We start from the raw sequence: 19436 nt of genomic DNA, 5'->3' as shown, positions 1-19436 counted from the left end.
CTGCCATCGGCAGACCGACCAGTCAGATTCATCACCTGAAGACGACTCAGAGGACTCTTCAGAGGAGTCAGAACCTTCGGGCTTTAGCCTCTCTAGCCCCTCCTCCGTTCTCCCGTCAGTAAGGTGCACACACAAGATAATTCAAAGGGTCCAGGAATCTCCAGATCGAATCCTCCAGTGGGAAAACTGCTAACCCCTTCGAATGGTCCGAGGGGACGGCGTACAGTGACGTCACCGCGCTCGATGCGAATGAGGAAGGGCTCCTCTATTGCCGGCTTGTTTTATTCGCTTTTACGATTTTGCTTTCCTGTAAGTACAATCTGTTTTATCTAAATAAAAACTCTCAAATGGTATTACGCTATGGTCCGCTCTTTTTGTTTTTGATCCGCGGACCATTCGAGTGAAGGGGTTAGCAGTTTTCCCAGGAATTCGAGGAATGGAGGATTTGATCTGGAGATTCCTGGACCCTGTGAATTATCTTGTGTGTGCACCTTACTGACGAAGAATGCGTCTGCTTAAGGCTGATTTATCTTATCAATCTGGTAAGAGGCTGTCTATGTGGTGGCGGTTTCACGGATGAGTTTAATGGTCACTGCGGTGCTGATTCATCCAAGCTGATTAATATCCATAATTCACTTCACCTTGGGACTTTTTGCATAATTGTTTCATATATATCAATTTATTTGCACACATCTGGCATTTCTGCTGGGTGATTTTAGTTGGCTCAGTTTTTTTTCTTTTCTTCATGTAATTTATGTGTACACACACTGTTTATTGCAGCCTGCTGGTTAGACTAACCAATTCTTTTTACTAACCCATTAGTTCAGGTCAACGCTAATTTTTTTGTTTTCTCTATTGCATCAGATTGCCAGCATTTGGGATCCCCCACTGATAGACCTGTTCGCCTCCCCGAAGAACTCCAAACTGGACAGATTCTTCTCTTGGTTTCCGCATCCGCAAACTGAAGCAGTGGATGCCCTGTCATGCCCCTGGCGGTTCACCACGGCATATGCCTTCACTCCCCGGTCATTAATATTCAAGTTCCTCCTGAGGCTCCTCAGGGAGTCGGTTCAGGTGGTGGCGGTACTTCCGTATTGGCCGAAGAGACCTTGGTTTCTGCTAGCCATGCGCCTCAGTGTGGGCCCTCCAGTCAAGATCTCTCCTTTCCCTCAACTTCTGCTGCAGGGCAGTCTACTTCATCCAAACGCTCAGAGATTGGACCTTCGAGTCTGGAAGTTGAAAGGCGAAGGTTCGAGTCCCTAGGGTGTTCCCCAGGAGTCATCTCAACCCTCCTAAAGGCCAGGAAGCCTACAACAAATGCCATATATTCAAGAATCTGGGACAAGTTCCTGTCATTTGCTTCCATTAACGGTTTTTGATCCAATTCTTTCCTCTACAAGCCAAGTTTTAGGATTCCTTCAGATGGGACTTAAGCTGGGTCTTAGTCTGAGCTCCCTCAAAGTGCAGGTAGCAGCAATCTCAGCCGCAACAAATAGGAGATGGGTAGAGGATCCTTTAGTAACCACTTTCCTCATAGGGGTTTTGAAAAGCTGCCCACCTGTCAGACGATCCTTTCCTAAATGGGAACTGTCCCTGGTCCTCGAAGTTCTGTCGATCCATCCCTTTGCTCCAGTGGAACAAGTAACAATGTGGAACCTGACATTGAGGACGGCTTTCCTGCTAGCCATTACATCTGGAAGAAGGATCTCGGAACTCCACTCCTTAGGGATAGGGGACGACCACATCTCTTCCCTGATAGAGTGGAACTTCGCCCCCTTCGGGGGTTCACGCCAAAGGTCGCTACTTCCAAGCCACCTGTCGGAACCCTGGGCTCTGCCAGTATTTACAGACACAGACGTATCCAGAGCGCTTAGGGCCTACCTAGAAGCCACCGGTCCCTTCAGGAACTCTGAGACTTTTCATCATACCTTTGGTAAATGCAGAGGCAAAGAAGCATCCATCAGAACTCTGGCATCTTGGGTTGTAAAGTTGATACAGCAGGCTACAGGGTGAAGAATATGGAGCCTCCATCCCTAATGAATGCTCACTCTACAAGGGCAGTCTCAGCTTCCTGGGCAGCAAGGGCTAATGTATCGCTGGAGACGGTGTGCAGGGCCGCCACTTGGTCTTCTCATAACACGTTCCTTAGGCACTATCATATCGACCCAGGAGCCTTTACTACAGTTGAACTTGGAAGAAGGGCAGTTCAGGCTGCTATGTCCTCTTCTAATTAAACATTTATTATTAAGCATTATCCCACCCGTGTCAGCTAGTTATTTATCACAGGTATGCTGCCATGGAGGCACCAGGAAAATGGAAAATTGTATCATACTTACCAGTAATTTTTTTTTCCTGGTGCCTATCCATGGCAGCATACGCTCCCACCCTCAGTATTCTATATTATGGAGAATGTTGGGGGAGGGACTATGCCTTTGATTTATGCTATTCACTAGTCCTGAAGGAGGAGTCGAGGCGGAGCTCTATCACAGGTATGCTGCCATGGATAGGCACCAGGAAATTGGTAAGTTTGATACAATTTTCATTTTTTTTATATTTTTTTCTTCACGTATTGTAAAAACGCTAATAAAATGCTAGTGCTTTTAAATGCTCCTAAAAGCTTCTAAAACGTTACTACAAGTCGGCACAAAAACGCATCAGCATTTTTTCAACCAGCCTTTTTTTTTGTGTTTTTTTTATGCTTATAAAAAATGCTAGTGTGCATAGAGCCTTAAACCTCATACACATGATGTTAAGCACAGCGAAAGCAATGAAAGAACCTTTCTCAATGGATGAGAGTAGGAGGGACTGGTCCACATAGGGAACTTTTTTATTGAACTCAGTCCAGGAGACCCAAAGCTATTAAGCCCCTGTATGCTGGAAGTTAGGAGACTGGAAGAGGATGGGGCATCCTTGAAGTTAAGTAGCTAGATTCAGAGAGAGTTAGGCCAGCGTATCTACAGATGTGCGGCGTAGGTGTAAATATGCGCCGGCGCATATATGTTCCATACCCACAGAACAAGATACGCCTGAAAATAGGCTTCCTCCGGCCGATGCAACTTTCCTACGCCGGTGTATCTTGGGCGCATATTTACGCTCGATGCATCTTGCGCTCACATTGATTTCCTATTCAAATATGCAAATGAGGGAGATACGCCGATTCACGCATGTAAGTGCGCCCGACGCAGGCTACGCCTGGTGCGCGTAAGTCGTACATCAGGCCTAAAATTATTCCATCAAAAAGGTGGAATATCTTTGCACCAGGCGTGCACAGGTCAGCTGGAGAGCAGCTACAGCAGCAGCATTACGGACGAGCTGAGCACCCACACTTGCAGGACAGCACATATGTGTGCCAACATGCCAGGGGCAGGCGTGGTCCTAGCACTTCTAATGGGTCCACCGACTCGTAGGTGGGCACGGGAGAGGATATACCGCACGCGCATGGACGTCTTTGGCATGGGAGAATCTGAGGTGTATCGCATCTTCAGATTCAGCCCTGAAGCCATCCTAGATTTAGCCACAACCCTGCATGATGACATCACCAGCAAGACACATCGTGCACATGCAGTGCAGCCACTGGTCAAGGTACTGGCAACACTGCATTTTCTTGCAAGTGGATCTTTTCAGCATACAAGTGGAGTTGTGTCTGGGATGTCACAATCCACCATGAGCAGATGTGTGCACCAGGTTGTCCCCGCAATCCTCAGACGCATGTCACACCACTTCATCAGACCCACCCAGCAGCATCTGCAGCAGAAGGCAATGGAGGATTTCTACAGAATTGCCAGATTCCCACGCACCGTGGGGGCCATTGATTGCACACATGTGGCACTACGACCCCCCCGTGACACAGAGCACATATACCGCATCGGAAGCAGTGGCATTTGGTGATAGCCGATGCCCAATGCCTCATATGGCACATCAGTGCCAAACACCCCGGGTCCAGCCACGACAGCTACATATACCATCAAAGCACCATCCCAACAGATTTTGAACAGAACGTGTATGGGGACAGCTGGCTAGTTGGTGAGTGACATGGGAGTCTGGCATAACTGTCCGACACCATGATGCAGACATCACGAGGGGCACATGCACGACTAACATCCTCCTATCTTTTCCCTTCCAGGTGACTCTGCATATGCACTTGGACCCCATCTCATGACTCCATACCGGACTCCCCAAACCACAGGACAGCAAAACTACAATGCTGCACACAAACGCACCCATGCAGTGGTGGAACACACCTTTGGCCTCCTGAAGTCCCATTTCCTATGCCTGGATAAGTCCGCGGGGACACAGTTGTATTCCCCAAACTTTGTGTGCCAGATCATCGGTGCATGTTGCATTCTACACAACTACGCCATGAGAAAGGGTCTGGAGATTGAACTACATGATGACATGACCCCCGAACCACACAATCCCCCCCTAATAGAGGGTACCCTGTCTGCTGAGGGAGCAGCAGTCAGAAGATGCCTCACAGAAGACATGTTTGCACGTTAAACACACACAATCATCATGGCACAAGGAGAATGAACGCATGCACACCACTGTGGTCCCTAGCACACACACCCCACATCCTCATCACATTGGATTAGCCCAAGTCCACCAAGCAGGACTTGGGAGCAGCAACGCCACGCCAAGGCTCCAAGTATGTTGCTGTACATTCATACACCATTCACACGGGTCGTGGGGATAACTTCTCCCCAACGACCGAGGGTGACACCCCTTACTGGCAGGAGTGTCACCCCCCCCCATTCACACACCAGTCACACTGTAGCAGCACTCCTCACCGTGTGCTTTAAAAATAGAAATAAAAACTCATGACCTGAGCATATAAAATAATAAAAAAAACTCATGACCTGAGCATATAAATAAAATAATAAAAAAACTCATGACCTGAGCATATAAATAATAGTAAAAAAAAAAGTCAGGCACTTATTTTGCCTGACGGCGGCTGCGCCTGCTGGCACCTCTCTGGCTCCTCAGCTGCCTGGGAGGAGCCTGGTGTGGGGGGGGGGGGTGCGACATCTGGAGGTGGTTCATCTCCGGGTGGGCCACTCCTGACAGGTGATGGCTGCCTGCCCTCCAAGGCCACGGCAATCCGGCTAAGGAACAGGTTGGTTTGGGCCTGCATCCTCAGCTGGCGGGTGAGGTTAAACCGCTGATCGTGTTGCCTCCGTCTCCCCTCCTCCTGGATGGCAGCCGTGTTGGCGTTTACGGCCTCAATAAGGCTATCAACCTTGTCCACCATGTTGACAGTGGTGGCCTGCAGGTCCGCCACACAGGTGACCACTGCAGAACTGTTGGCATTGCCATCCAGCACTGCATCGTGGATTTGGCCAGACTTATGTGCCATCTGCTGCAGGTGCCCGGCTAACTCCCCCATATGCCGGGTCTGCTGGCCCTGGTCCAGGGCTATTTGGTCCTGGACACTGATGGGTACACCCCTCGTCTTACGTGTCGCCTTTCTTGGGGCAGAAGACACAATCGAGCGGGTGTATGGGGAGCCCCTTGAGGTGGTTGCCCTGCTGGTGGGAGACGCAGAAGGGCTTCCCCTCATAGGGGTGGAGGTGTGAGAGGGCCCAGCCATAAAACTGGACTCCTCTATAATGAGCCCAATCTGCCCAAGGTCCACTGACTCCTCCACCACCTCCTCAAGAGGAGAAGTGTGGACAGTCCCCTCCACCGCAGGATCTTGGGGGTCTTGCTGAGGCTGCTCCGGGGACGATGTGGTGGGATGGCCACTGCCACCAGATGGGCCCGCTCCCTCCTGCACATCTGTGGATGTTGGTGGAGCCACACACTTGTCACATGTTCCCTTCCACCCCCTCACATGCTACACACCAGATAGGGGATATAAAACACTTACCTGTCCTTGAGGCATCATCCCGGGAATCAAACCCCTCAACTCCCTCCAAATGCTCCCTCTCCATACACTCGGCGACCTTCTCCTCATCCGGGGTCAACACAATGTTGCAGGGTGGTCCACCCCCCGTGCCACATTGGTGCTTACGAATGGCCGTAAGCTTCTCCCGTACACGGAGCCTCAGGTCATTTATTTTTTTGTTGATATCCTTGCCGCTGCGGGTGGCATTGCCAAGGGCATTAACCTGAGTGGCAATTGTATCCAGGATTTCTTGCTTCCTGGCGCGGGTGGTATACCATGGAGGAAGCGATCATATTGCTCCATAGCAGAAATCACAATTGCCCTCTCCTGTGGAGAAAAATTCCTCTTTCTCTTGCTGACTGGAGCAGCCATAGTACAGCAAAAGAGGAATGAACTAAGGACCAGCAAAACTTGCTCAGGAGGGGGGGGGGGAGCAGGATGTAATTTTGCATCGGACGGGCACATGTCTGGGCGTATTTATGCGCTCGACGTAAACCGGTAGGCCGGCGTATATCAGGAAGTTGGGCAGGCGCAGTTGTATCTCCGTTGAAGATACGCCAGGCGTAATCCACTGCTTCACGCTCAGGCCATCATTTGCATAAGTTCACACCCACTTACACTTACACCAGCTTACGCCTTCAAATTTAGGTTACGCCGGCGCAACTTGGAGAGCAAGTGCTTTGTGAATCATGTTTTATGCTCTCTGACTTATGCCGGCGTAGCGCATATACGTTGTGTTACGCCGGCACAAATATGCGCCCATCTACCTGAATCTAGCTAAAGGTTTCCACAGCATTCAGCTGCCTTCACTCTATTACTGGTAAGTTATGTCCATAAAGCTATAGGGCTAAAAATAACTTTTAATAAAATTTCAGCTTTAAAGAGCGAGGCAGCATACCATTTACCAACATAGATTTTTATACGTATATATTTCTGAGCAGTTGATTTAAAAATATTTAAATGGCAGCATAGTCACTCTACTAATGCAACTACTTTCAAGGCTTTCAGGAAATTCCTGTGTTTTTACATGCAAATTAGCATCGCCAGAGCTGATCACTATAGTATGAATTCGGTTACTTCAAAAGACAGCTGTTCAGCATATCAATCCTGCTTATCAATTAAACTCAATAATAAAATCATTTTAAGCTAGCTACTTAAATGCATTCCATCTTCAAAGCATGACCTTGTTTCCTCTGCATCCTTGTTCCATTTCAATTAGAAGTACTAGTAAGTAATTTTTTTTTAGACATATTGCTAATTTTCCCTCCACATGCAATGAATATTAACAAAAGCAATAATGATGATGTACTGCTATATATTTATAGCTATGAAACGTTTTACTGAAATAAAATATTGCTTTTCTTTCTAGATATATCTCACTTAATAAAGCTACAGGGTGCCAAGATTATATGTGATCATGTATTTGAACATTCATTTCACTATTCTGGGAAAAGAGATTTTGAATACATCTTTGTAGAACATTTCCTATACAAAGTGCAAAACGGAAGTATTATTATTATACAGGATTTATATAGCGTCAACAGTTTACGCAGCGCTTTACAATATTAAAGTAACAGCTATACAGCATTTAAAAGAGATACACTGTACAGTATATGCAGTGATTTCATTGAGGAATACAGGATTCAGAATCATTTGTACAGCTGCCAAAAAAAGATTTTGGTACTAATATTCTCTTTTTTTCCTTTAGTTTCTATGGAAAGGGTTAAAACGCTAAGGAACAGGATGAAGCATCACTAGGAACAGTGGCTCTGTGTTCTGTTTCTATCTTTAGTATGAAGTAGCATCTTCCCATCATAGATTGTAATCTCCATGAGCAGGGTATAGACATATACAGCAAGACATCACAGACCGATTTTAAAAAATAGATGTGCTTTACGCGTGCACTACTATTTTACACCCCATTTGTGTTGTCATTTACTACAGCACATGTTGGTTAGCAGGTAATTAACCTACTACAGCAAAACCAATTCATAAATTAAAAATTCCTGTTAAAATTGACAAATGATAACTTCAGACACTTTGATTCCATTTTTAAACAAATAGCTGGGGATTCCCTTCATCTATAAGAGACCCTTATTGTAGATGTGTGGGTGGTTCCCTGTAAAAAAATATGCTTATTGTATTCCGGGACCCTCTTCTGTGCTCCTGGTCCCTCCTTCCTGTTCAGTGCCGCGCACAACAAGCAGCTTGCTATGGGGGTACCCAAGATGATTCACAACAGCTCCATGTGCCCATTCAGACATGGAGCCCTGACCCGACCCCATCTCCTCTCTTCCCTGATTGGCTAGCTGACTTTGATTGACAGCAGCAGGGGCCAATGGTGCTGCTGCTGTGTCTCAGCCAATCAGGAAGGAGAATCTTGGATGGCTGAGACACTCATGGACATCGCTGGACAGAAAGGGGCCAGACAGTCAGGTAAGTGATAGGGGAGCAGAGGGGGGCTGCTGCACACAGAAGGCTTTTTATCTTAATGCATATAATGCATTAGGATAAAAACCCTTCTGCTTTTACAACCACTTTAATGAGGGTCTAGTATGTAGCCATATTTTGTCAGTAATGTCACATTATCTCTCCCCCCTTTACATGGCCTGAGATTAAATTAAATGAATATGGCCAGGTAATATCACTGGTTGCAAAGAATGTGACAGGTGCTGGTACCCACAAGTTTCTTAGCAACAATTGACAGATAGGAAGCTGTTATAAAGTGCATCTGGAACGTATTCCCAGCACTTCCCTTTTTCCACATTTTGTTATGTTACAGCCTTATTCCAAAATAGATTCATTCATTATAATTTTTTTCATTATTTTCCTCAAAATTCTACAAACAATACCCTATAATGACAACATGAAAGAAGTTTGGTATATTTGCAAATGTATTAAAAATAAAAAAATAAAGAAATCACTTGTACATACAGTAAGTATTCCCAGCCTTTGCTCAATACATTGCTAAAGCCTCTTTGGCACCAATTATAGCCTCAAGTCTTTTTGAGTATGATGCTACAAGCTTGCCACACCTATTTTTGGGCAGTTTCTTCCATTCTTCTTAGCAGGACCTCTCAAGCTCTATCAGGTTGGCTGGGAGCGTTGGTGCACAGGCATTTTCAGGTCTCTGCAGAGATGTTCAATTGGGTCCAAGTCTGGGCTCTGGCTGGCCACTCAAGGACATTCACAGAGTTGTCCTATAGCCACTCCTTTATTACCTTGGCTGTGTGCTTAGGGTCATTGTCCTGTTGGAAGATGAACCTTCGCCCCAGTCTGAGGTCCAGAGCGCTCTGGAGCAGGTTTTCATCAAGGATCTCTCTGTACATAACTGCATTCATCTTTCCCTCAATCCCAACTAGTTTCCCAGTTCCTGCCACTGAAAAACATCCCTGCAGAATTATGCTGCCACCCCATGCTGCACTGTAGGGATGGTATTGGCCAGGTGATTAGCGGTGCCTAATTTCCTCCAGACATGACACTTGCCATTCAGGCCGAAGAGTTCAATATTTGTTTCATCAGACCAGAGAATTTTGTTTCTCATGGTCTGAGAGTCCTTTAGGTGCCTTTTACTAGCCTGTGATGTCATCACGCATTACACGGAGATACAGGGCGACGGAGTGTGAGCAGACGGAGGAAACACAGAGGAGACGCCACTCCAAACATTCATCCACACGCTGTATTGCTTTCTACTCACTGTAAGTGCACATTTTTATCTCATTAAACCTGCCATATAAAACGGATTTACACTATGTGGTTTTCCATCGTTTTTCATTACATGGGAGCTTGAAGTGTTATTTCTTGGTGGCATGCACACAGTCTGTGAGATTCGTTCCAGCTTCAGAGATAGTCTTTTGGGAAGACTTTTAAATATCCCTGGGCCCTATAAGACCGCTGCAATACCGGTCTTATCATCTGGTAAGGAGACTGCATCTTCATTTATCGGGTGTCCCTTTTGGTGGAGGATTTTTCTTCTTTCAACACTATTATCCATGAGCCTTTTTTCAATATATGGATGTGGATTAATATAATTTTTTGGACTTTAATTGAACAATTGTTCTCATTTCACAGTTGATTTATTCATTTTTTACCAAATATCACTTTTTGGTGGTCACTTTACCATACAGGCCTGATTGGTGGAGTGCTGCAGAGATGGTTGTTCTTCTGGAAGGTTCTCCTCTCTCCACAGAGAAATGCTGGAGCTCTGTCAGAGTGACCATTTGGGCTCTTGGTCACCTCTCTGACTAAGGCTCTTCTCCCCTGATTGCTCAGTTTGTCCGGGAACTCTAGGAAGAGTCCTGGTGGTTCCAAACTTCTTCCATTTACAGATGATGAAGGCCACTGTGCTCATTGGGACCTTCAATGATGCAGACATGTTTCTGTACCCTTCCCTAAATCTGTGCCTTGATACAATCCTGTCTCGGAGGTCTACAGACAATTCCTTGGACTTCATGGCTTGGTTTGTGGTCTGACATGTACTGTTAACTATGAGGCCTTATAAAGACAATTGTGTGCCTTTCCAAATCATGTCCAATCAACTGAAGGATGATCAGTGGAAACAGGATGCACCTGAGCTCAATTTTGAGTGTCATGGCAAAGGCTGTGAATACATACAATATGTACATGTAATTTTTTTTTATAAATTTACAAAGATTTCAAACAAACTTCTTTCACATTGTCATTATGGGTATTGTTTGTAGAATGTTGTGGAAAATAATGAATTTAATCAATTTTGGAATAAGACTGTAACATAACAACATGTGGAAAAAGTGAAGCGCTGTGAATACTTTTAGGATGCACTGTATAGAGTATAGCAGTGGTAGATACACCGCTACTATATACTGTATGGTGTTCAAATCCTACCAAAAGGGCTAAAAGTCTAATGTTCAGGCAAAAGCCTGAATGGCCAAAGTTCAGTCTGAACATGTGTTCAGACCAAACATTGAGCTCATCCCTAATGAACTTCTTCTGTTTGGTTTCTTTTGATCTATTAAATTTATCATTGTAGGTGTTTTGGTATACACTTTTGCTGGATTCTTACTCTTAATGAAACTGACTGTCATTTTTTACTTCAATACAAAACATTATTACTAAAGGTACGAACTGATAGTTGAGCTGGCAAGAAAATACTTTCAGTTAAAATAATGTACACTAAGTTAACATTTATCTAGCAAAACTAAATGGTGTTTGACAACATCATCCAGAAGCAATCAATCACACAAATTGAATAGACTGCCCCAAATATCCCTTATCTAATTCCCAACACTAAACAATTTTTGACTCTCAGCAGTAATCAGTTATCTTTTATTTGGGTTTCTGACATAGTTGATGAAGGCTCTGTATTGTACTGCATTTATATAACTATGATAAATGGAAAGACTGCCATTGCTTTCCTTACAGCAAACATTTAAAAATCCCCAGATCGTCATTTATCTTCTAAAGATTTAAGATGCTGTGGACATGTCTTTGCGTTTTCAGTATCATACAGCATAATGTACTATAATCTGTTTTGTCCTTTAAAGCCCAAAAGCATTTTTCAAATTTCCTACCTCAGACATTCTTACCGTGTTTTCTTCCCTTATATGAAAATTGGAACAAGAGTTTTTAAACATGTTTTAGGTGTAAACCTCAAAAGACATTAAAGTTGAATTCATTGTAACAATTTGTGTTAATGCTCACTGCAATTCTTCTTGCATAAACATCTGTCTGATTGAGAAGAAACAAGTATATGTTGTGCTAAAAAGTAAAAAAATTAAGATTTAATAATATTAACATCTGCTGATTGATTTACTTGAATTGTGATATTTAATGGTAGGTATAGAGAAAGTGTATCACTAGTCAGAGCTGTACATAATGTGTGTGTGTGTATATATATATATATATATATATATATATATATATATATATACACACAGTATATATACACAAAAATAATTTTTCACACTGCTGCACTTTGTGAATAGTCCCAAAGTCTTCTTTGGGACTATGTCCCAGAAGGCTGCGGGGGAAGGGGGGATGGCGCATTTGCTCGGAAGTGGGAGCAGGAACCCCCCTCCACCCAAAAAAAATCTAAATGTGGCGGTGAAGGGGGGAGGATGCAATCAAGTGGAACTTCCCCTTTTGGAGACTGCTTTAAGAAACAAGAGACCACAGATGATACAGCAGTGCAAATTTGACCAGCAGCAGGGCATTTTTAATGAAGGAGAAATGTACTAAAGGAAAACAGCAAAGGCAAATGTTTCACTACATTAAATAATAAACTGCAGGTGATAAAGCAGTATAAAATTGGCCAGCAGGACAACTTTTAATAGCAAAGCTATGTGTCAATTTACGAGGGACAGAGATCACCTGCCGGAGCCTTACTGCAAGGATTAACATACTGCATACTGAAGAGGATACAGCTGTGTAAACTGGTCAGTACAGAGACAGTTTATTCATTAATAGTAGGCCATAATGTAAAGAGAAAAATAATATAGGCAGGTGTTTTACTAAAAGAATTACATAACTTAATTAAGTGAAGGTAATTCAGTAGTGTAAATTGGCCAGCAGCAGGACATTTTAATAAGGTATAGTAGGCCTAAATGGTGTATGCCTAACTTTTATTTCATCTATTAGGGTAGAAAGGGGTAGGGGGGTGTCACTGATTGTGAGAGTTTAGATGAACACTGGTTAGCACATTTATTTATTTATTTTATAAAAGATGCAGTGGTGTGCTGTGAGCCAAAGGTAGCTATACAATAACTTATGGTCAAGTAACAAGTGGATGCTCTGCTTTGAGCATCCCAAACTTTAAAAAGGACATATCAACATCAAATAGAAATACAACCTTCAAAAAAAGGAAACCCCAAAACCCCACCCTGAAAAATGCCCACTTTTTTAGAGTGAATCCTTACATTGAAAACCCTAACCCAAAATAAAGGCCCTATCAACATAAAATAAAAAACAGTATACCCCAAAATAAAAAATAATACAAAATGTTATCCCTAAAACAAAAGGCCATTTGCTGCCAAACAATGGATGTTATGAAAAGGACTGCAGCTAAAAAGGATCAATGACTTCAAATCAACCACACATTAAAATAATCACATACAAAAAAGCTTCCATTACTTACCCTAATCTCTCCTTATGACATTTGACAGTTTTCCATTCTCTTTCCCTGCAACAGCTTCCAATTCACTGACATTATTGTTGCTCTGTGCTCTCACCCCCCTTTATTATGGGCTCAAAATGTGCACATAATTTCACCAGGACTGTGAATCACAATGCTGCAGGATTTGCCTCAAGCCCATAGTGGCAACAAAAACTGGCCTTCATCCATAATGAAAATGTGTTTCTTGTAGTTAGGAAGATAGAACATCAAAAAAGATTGTCAATGCTTTGCATTATTGAAAAATTATATTTCACAGTTTTGACCAGTGCAATTAGCTCTAATAGAAGTTTCATGATCGAGACCCCATCCCACTGGCTCCTGTCCAGCATCCAAGACTGAAAGCTGTTACTTACAGCTCGGTCAGTATTCTGGGAGCTTGTAGTGAGCACACTCTCAGCACACAACCTCAGGCCATCGCATAGCGACTGGGGACTGGGGCGTTAAAGTCCATTTTTGTCCTGGAAATATGCATTGTGGCCTGCAAGAGGTTAAACTTAATTTTCGAGCACTAATCATTGTTACATCTCTTGTTTTGATACAGTAGGTACAAGATTAATGTTAATAATAATAATAATGTTCCAATAACAAAATGAATCATGAAAATAGATCATGTTGTATAATTTCTGCTTATTATAGCACATATTTAAATCCTAAAGTCAGACCATGCTTCATGGCATTGATCCTGTTGACAAACTTTCAAAAATGTTCCAAGACATTTCAACTATGCTGCAACAGAAATTTTAAACCGGGTGCTTTAGACACTGCACACAAAAGTATCTTACAATTCTACACAAATAAAGGCTTTGTTTTATTAAATGGTACAATAATATGTTATTATTTTAAAGTTTAATGTTCCCAACATTGCATCATTGTTTGCATGCCTAATGTGACAAATACATAATGATCAAAGCAGACCTGTGTCTTCTACAATCAAATTATGACCAGCTTTAATAACCTAAAAATATACTACAATAGACTGGCATTTCTAAGCATCTGAAGCCTAGAGAATTCATGATGTAACTGTATTTATTGACAGCCCATAGACCTATGAAGAGACTGTTCCACAGCAATATTCATCAGAATTAACCACAATACTTGTGGCCACCAGCACAAACCCTTTACTGATCTTTTCTACAAGCTGTTTGGGGAAACAGAGAGATGTTACAGTGCAGCAAAGCTCTATTGCAAGACAGGTGATATTCGTTTTGCAAAGAATACCTAATCACATGCAAGGAAACTAATAAAAACTATATTTTTGCTTAGATATGATTGAATGATGGAAGTCAACAGAGTTTGACCGCATTCACTAAGATAAGGAAAAAATCCCTTGCAAAGTGAACAACCTATTTGACTTTAGTAAATCAACCCCAAAGCATCAATAATGATTGACCTTTATTATGTAGACAAAAATCCATAGATTAGTTAAAGTGTTGAAGGGACCCACAGCATTAAGTTCCAAAGATATATTGCAAGGCCAAATAGCCAAGATACATAACCTTAGCAGGGGTCATTTTATTTTCTCATACAAAACATATTAGGTTTCTGTTGATGAAGTGGAGGTACATGTAATGTTGCCAGTTACTCTATTTTACACTAACCTACATTCTCTTGTCCAAAGATATTCATCTATAAAATGTCAGTCTTTTCATACTTCCAGCTACTTCCTGTTACCCTGTGGTCATCTACCATTGGACGCATAGACGTTTGGCTGCACATCAACTGTGATTGCATGAATTGATACTTTACTGGTAACCTGTAGATCATTGCACTATCACTTGATTTATCCCATTCAATAAAAGAAACCTTCCGGACAACTATGCATAGGACACAAGTACCTTCTTTGCAAGTAGCAACAAAACAGTTTGCAGTTGTGAAATTAACACATCATAACAACATGAGGTAAGTGTTAGTGAATGTGATTATGCAGTTCTTAATGGAAATATGAGAGGATTTACTCCAGACTTATGTCTCATACTGTGTGATGAAAGTAAACAGCCTAGGCGTCTACTTGATGGAAAGGCCTTCCTGTCACTGCAGTGCTTTCACAACTGCACAGTTTTTTGACAGTGATGAAACCAGCAAAGAAAACGTGAGTGCAGAACAATAAATATTCACACAGACAGTTGCATCATAAGCCACACTACAGTAAATGTAAATACAAAATAGACAGTTGTCAATAGATAATACAGTTATTAGAAACCTAACTGGATGCCGTTGTCAGAATACAATGTCCTACCTAACTGGAATTTCACCATTCGCTTAAAGTGGAGGTTCACCCAAAAAATCTATTTTTAACATTAGATTGAGGCTAATTACGGGAAGCAGTATCGGGTGTTTTTTTTTTTTAAAATCAATGCAGTACTTACCGCTTTAGAGATAGATGTTCTCTGTCGCTTCCGGGTATGGGCTGCGGGACTGGGCTTTCTTATTTGATTGACAGCCTTCCGACCGTCGCATACAGTGCGTCACGAGTTTCCGAAAGTAGCCGAACGTCGGTGCGCAGGCGCCGTATAGAGCCACACCGATGTTCGGCAACTCGTGACGCGCTGTATGCGACCGTCGGAAGGCTGTCAATCAAATAGGAACGCCCAGTCCCGAAGACCATACCCAGAAGCGGCGGAGAACATCTATCTCTAAAACGGTAAGTACTGCATTGATTTAAAAACAAAACACCCGATTCTGCTTCCCGTAATTAGCCTCAATCTAATGTTAAAAAAAAAATTCGGGTGAACCCCCGCTTTAATTTATGTAGATAGAGGAATCCAACAGTGTATGTCTAGCTTTACCCAGCCAAGCTCCCCTTCTAACTGACCACTGGCAGAGTGATAGGGAGAGCATAAAGTGGCAGCATGTGGCAGTTCCAGGGCCTGAGTGGCCAAGCACTGGGCCCAAATACTATCATGTAGGAGTGTGCCATGACAAACCCCAAAATCCAGCCACAATGGGGAAGAGAAGTGTGAGAACATGGCTGGGTAAATCTATATTATGTTCTTCAACCATACCCCCTTGTAGTGGCAGGGAACTGCTAACACACAGCATGTAACCCCTGTGTTTAAAGGCTGCAGGCCACAGGATGTGCCTGCTACTCCAGCAATATAGCCAGAAAAGGATCTGGTGAAGTTTGAAGACATCTTTACTAGCCATTTATCATCCAAGAACATTCTTAATTGGTACAAGGGGCCAAGTTAATATCACCTTCCCTATTAAAACCAACACAACTAAAAAATAAGGACACTGCCTACCTTCCCTACTGTGCAACTTCATAGCATATTCATTTTCATAGCATAAGAATTGCTCTTTTATTGTCAAAATGTTAGTTATGGTCATCAAACATTTTATCATTGTTAGGAATATGTTGTTAAAGTATATTTAGATTCCAATTTTCCCCCCAGATTTAGTAGGGTTACAAATAGTCAAATTGTCATTGCTTTTCTATGCCTATCAGTTAGTTCCCTGCACTTTTTATTCTCAGGGACAATATGGGAGGTAGGCGGAAAGCACCCAAAGGTAAGGGGAAAAAACACCTTTGACAGTGGTTACCATAAGAAATGTATCTCCCCGATTCCTGTTCTTGTGAAAACAGTAACATATTTTATTACCCCTCACGTTTGCACCAGAATAAATTGCAATGATGGATCTCCCAATGGGGATATAAACAGTGATAAAAAGCCTGGCAGAGGCTAGAAAGCTAAATTTAGCTGGTGTACTACTTTAAATGTCATTAAAAATATGTATGACTCATTCTTTAAAGCATTCTTTAAAGCAGCATTGCAAATTACATTGCATTTGAAAGTGTGCACTGAGCTAAAGCATTGCATGTCGCATTTATTGTACAGCATATTCTGACAATACCATTGAAGTTTAGTAAACACAACACAACATTTTAAAAATTAAACAAAAAAAATAGCACTAACAATGACTTGCAGTACAGCATGCAGCATTGAACTGCACACTAGTGTGTATGTATTACATTGTAAATGCACCCTCCATGAACATTTCTACTTTAAAAAAAAGTTGCATTATCCATATTTTAGACCTTTTTTTTCATTAAATGCAATTTTTCACCATATCAAGTGCTGTATTTCTTATGCAAAATTACAAAAGTACAAAGTACATTGGATACAAAAATGTGTCTTTTCTTTTCGCTTTTCACACTGGGGGATTTACTAAGACTGGAGCACTCAGAATCTAGTGTAGCTAGCTGTACATGGTAGCCAACCAGCTTCTAATTTCAGCTTGTTTCATTTAGCTTTGAAAATAAAGCCTGGAAGCTGATTGGTGAGTAGCTGCACCAGATTTTGCACACTCCAGTTTTAGTAACCCCCCAGTGTGTTTTAAGATATTTCACCACCTAAAAAAAAAATGAAAGACAGTCCACTATCTTAATATAATTGAAGACACCTCACCATCATAGCATATTTTACTAATACATGTGCTGCTGACTATGCTGTTACTTTACAGATTTATATATATATCTTATTATAATCCTTATTTTTTTTTAATTGTATATAAGCAGGTGTGTACAGCTGTAATCACTAAACATCAGGTCAGTAACACAAGACAAGCACTAAGCAGCAGCTGCTTGGCTTAACAAAGCATTGCTAAGTCGGTGCATAACTCTAGATGAAATGTGGTCAGTCTTACCATAACCGCCTCTTTTAAGTCCTTGTGTGATATTGTTTTACGTTTATATCTTCCTAAATCCAAACTCCATAGATAGTTACTTAGTGAAATAAAACCATCTTCTTGCTTCTTGGTTATCACAGTGCCTTTCAGACTCCAGCTCTCCCAGCCCGTCCTTTGGATAACTTCTTGTTAACACTACTTTCCAATTATAGGTCCATGAAGCTCACAAATAGTACATAGTCTCCAGAGAAAGAAGACAGCTGGCTTCAGATAACAAGTCATGCAAAGCCAAGCTCAGTTACAAAGCTATACTTTCTTATCTATCAAGCAACTTAAACAAGTGCATTTCAAAGACTGTGCTATTATTCAGAAATCACAAGAATACTTTATGATTTGCCCTATAGGTAAAGTACATTTGTTTAGCAGGTTGCTAGGTGTGAGTGCAGACATGCAACCTAAAAATAAATAAGTAAATAAAACTGGTATTTTACTTTTGGAGCCAGGATAAAGATAAGCTTGCATTTGCATCTTCATTTGTTTATGACATTTTAGACATATGTCACAGTCTATTTTCTTGAAGCCGTATTAAACCCAAAAGCAACCAGTTATATTGCTGCAGCTTACAAATTCTTATTGGTATCATTTACTCAATGGGATGGCTGCCTTAATTTTGTTTTTTTACTTTTATTTCTTCAATTTTCATCTGGTGATTCAGCCAGCAGGTGTGTGGTTTTCCACAAGTTCAAGCTCTCCAGCAGAATGCATCAGTTTACATAGATTGGAAAAAACACTTAACACACTGGCAGGGGTGATTAAAATAATAAAATGATTCATGCATATCCCAAAAGGAATAAAAAAAGCTGTAACTGATTATAAAGTGTGAGCTGGAGTTTGGCTTCAATGTATTAGTGTATCTAAATCTGCTCATACAGTCAACACAGTTAACCTCCCCCCAGACTGATAGTGTTACTGTCTGCTGTGCTTCCTATTCTTATTTCTCCAGAGTTGTGTCTCACTAATATGAGAGGTGTGTACTGATCACAAGGGAAAAGAGCAAAAAAAAAGAAGAAGAAAACTGATGTAGCTATCACATCTTTGGGTTTAATACTGCCTTAAGTATACAGTTTCTGGGGTAGATTCAAAGAGCAATTGCGTCTGCGTAACCATAGTTACGCAGCGCAATTGCTTACCTGCGCCGGCGTTACGAATGCTCCTGATTCAGGAACCTCGTTACGCCGACTGCAGCCTAAGAAATGACTGGCATAAGGCTCCCTATGCCAGTCATATCGTAGGCTGCATTCTTACGTTGGCCGCTAGGGGGCGTTCCCGTTGTGGTCAGCGTATAGTATGCAAATTGCATACTAACGCCGATTCACAACCCTACGCGAGCCCTGCGTACGCAGTTTACGTCGTTTGCGTACGTCGGGTTTCGCGCAAGGCTGCTCCTGCTAATAGCAGGGGCAGCCAATGCTACTTATACCCGTCGTTCCCGCGTCGCAAACTTTAAATTTTACATCGTTTGCGTAAGTGAATCGTGAATGGCGCTGGACGCCATTCACGTTCACTTTGAAGCAAATGACGTCCTTGCGACGTCATTTGCCGCAATGCACGTCAGGAAAGTTTCCCGACGGAGCATGCGCACTACGTTCGGCGCGGGAACGCGCCTAATTTAAATGATCCACGCCCCCTACGGGATCGTTTAAATTACGCGCCCTTACGCCGGGCATTTTTGAGGAGCGCCCACGCAAATTACGTGGCTACTACTTCGTGAATGAA

General features: G+C 42.4%; 1 protein-coding gene across 5 annotated transcripts in view; it reads right to left on the bottom strand.

Moving 5' to 3' along the window:
* Positions 1–17897, bottom strand: part of LOC120936984 (muscular LMNA interacting protein) — a 255871-nt gene extending 237974 nt beyond the window's left edge. For 2 of the 5 annotated variants that reach the window (XM_040349836.1, XM_040349839.1), the window contains exon 1: positions 17679–17895. In XM_040349836.1, the coding sequence (XP_040205770.1) occupies positions 17679–17681 (3 nt within the window). In that variant the 5' untranslated portion in view covers positions 17682–17895. Of the gene's footprint in view, positions 1–17678 lie in introns of all 5 variants that reach the window. The other 3 variants (XM_040349840.1, XM_040349835.1, XM_040349834.1) reach the window with 3 other exon arrangements.
* Positions 17898–19436: the final 1539 nt, after the last annotated feature.

The sequence above is a fragment of the Rana temporaria genome, chromosome 4 (genome assembly GCF_905171775.1).
Source record: "Rana temporaria chromosome 4, aRanTem1.1, whole genome shotgun sequence".
Lineage (NCBI taxonomy): Eukaryota > Metazoa > Chordata > Amphibia > Anura > Ranidae > Rana > Rana temporaria.
This window is presented reverse-complemented; position numbering and strand designations above follow the sequence as displayed.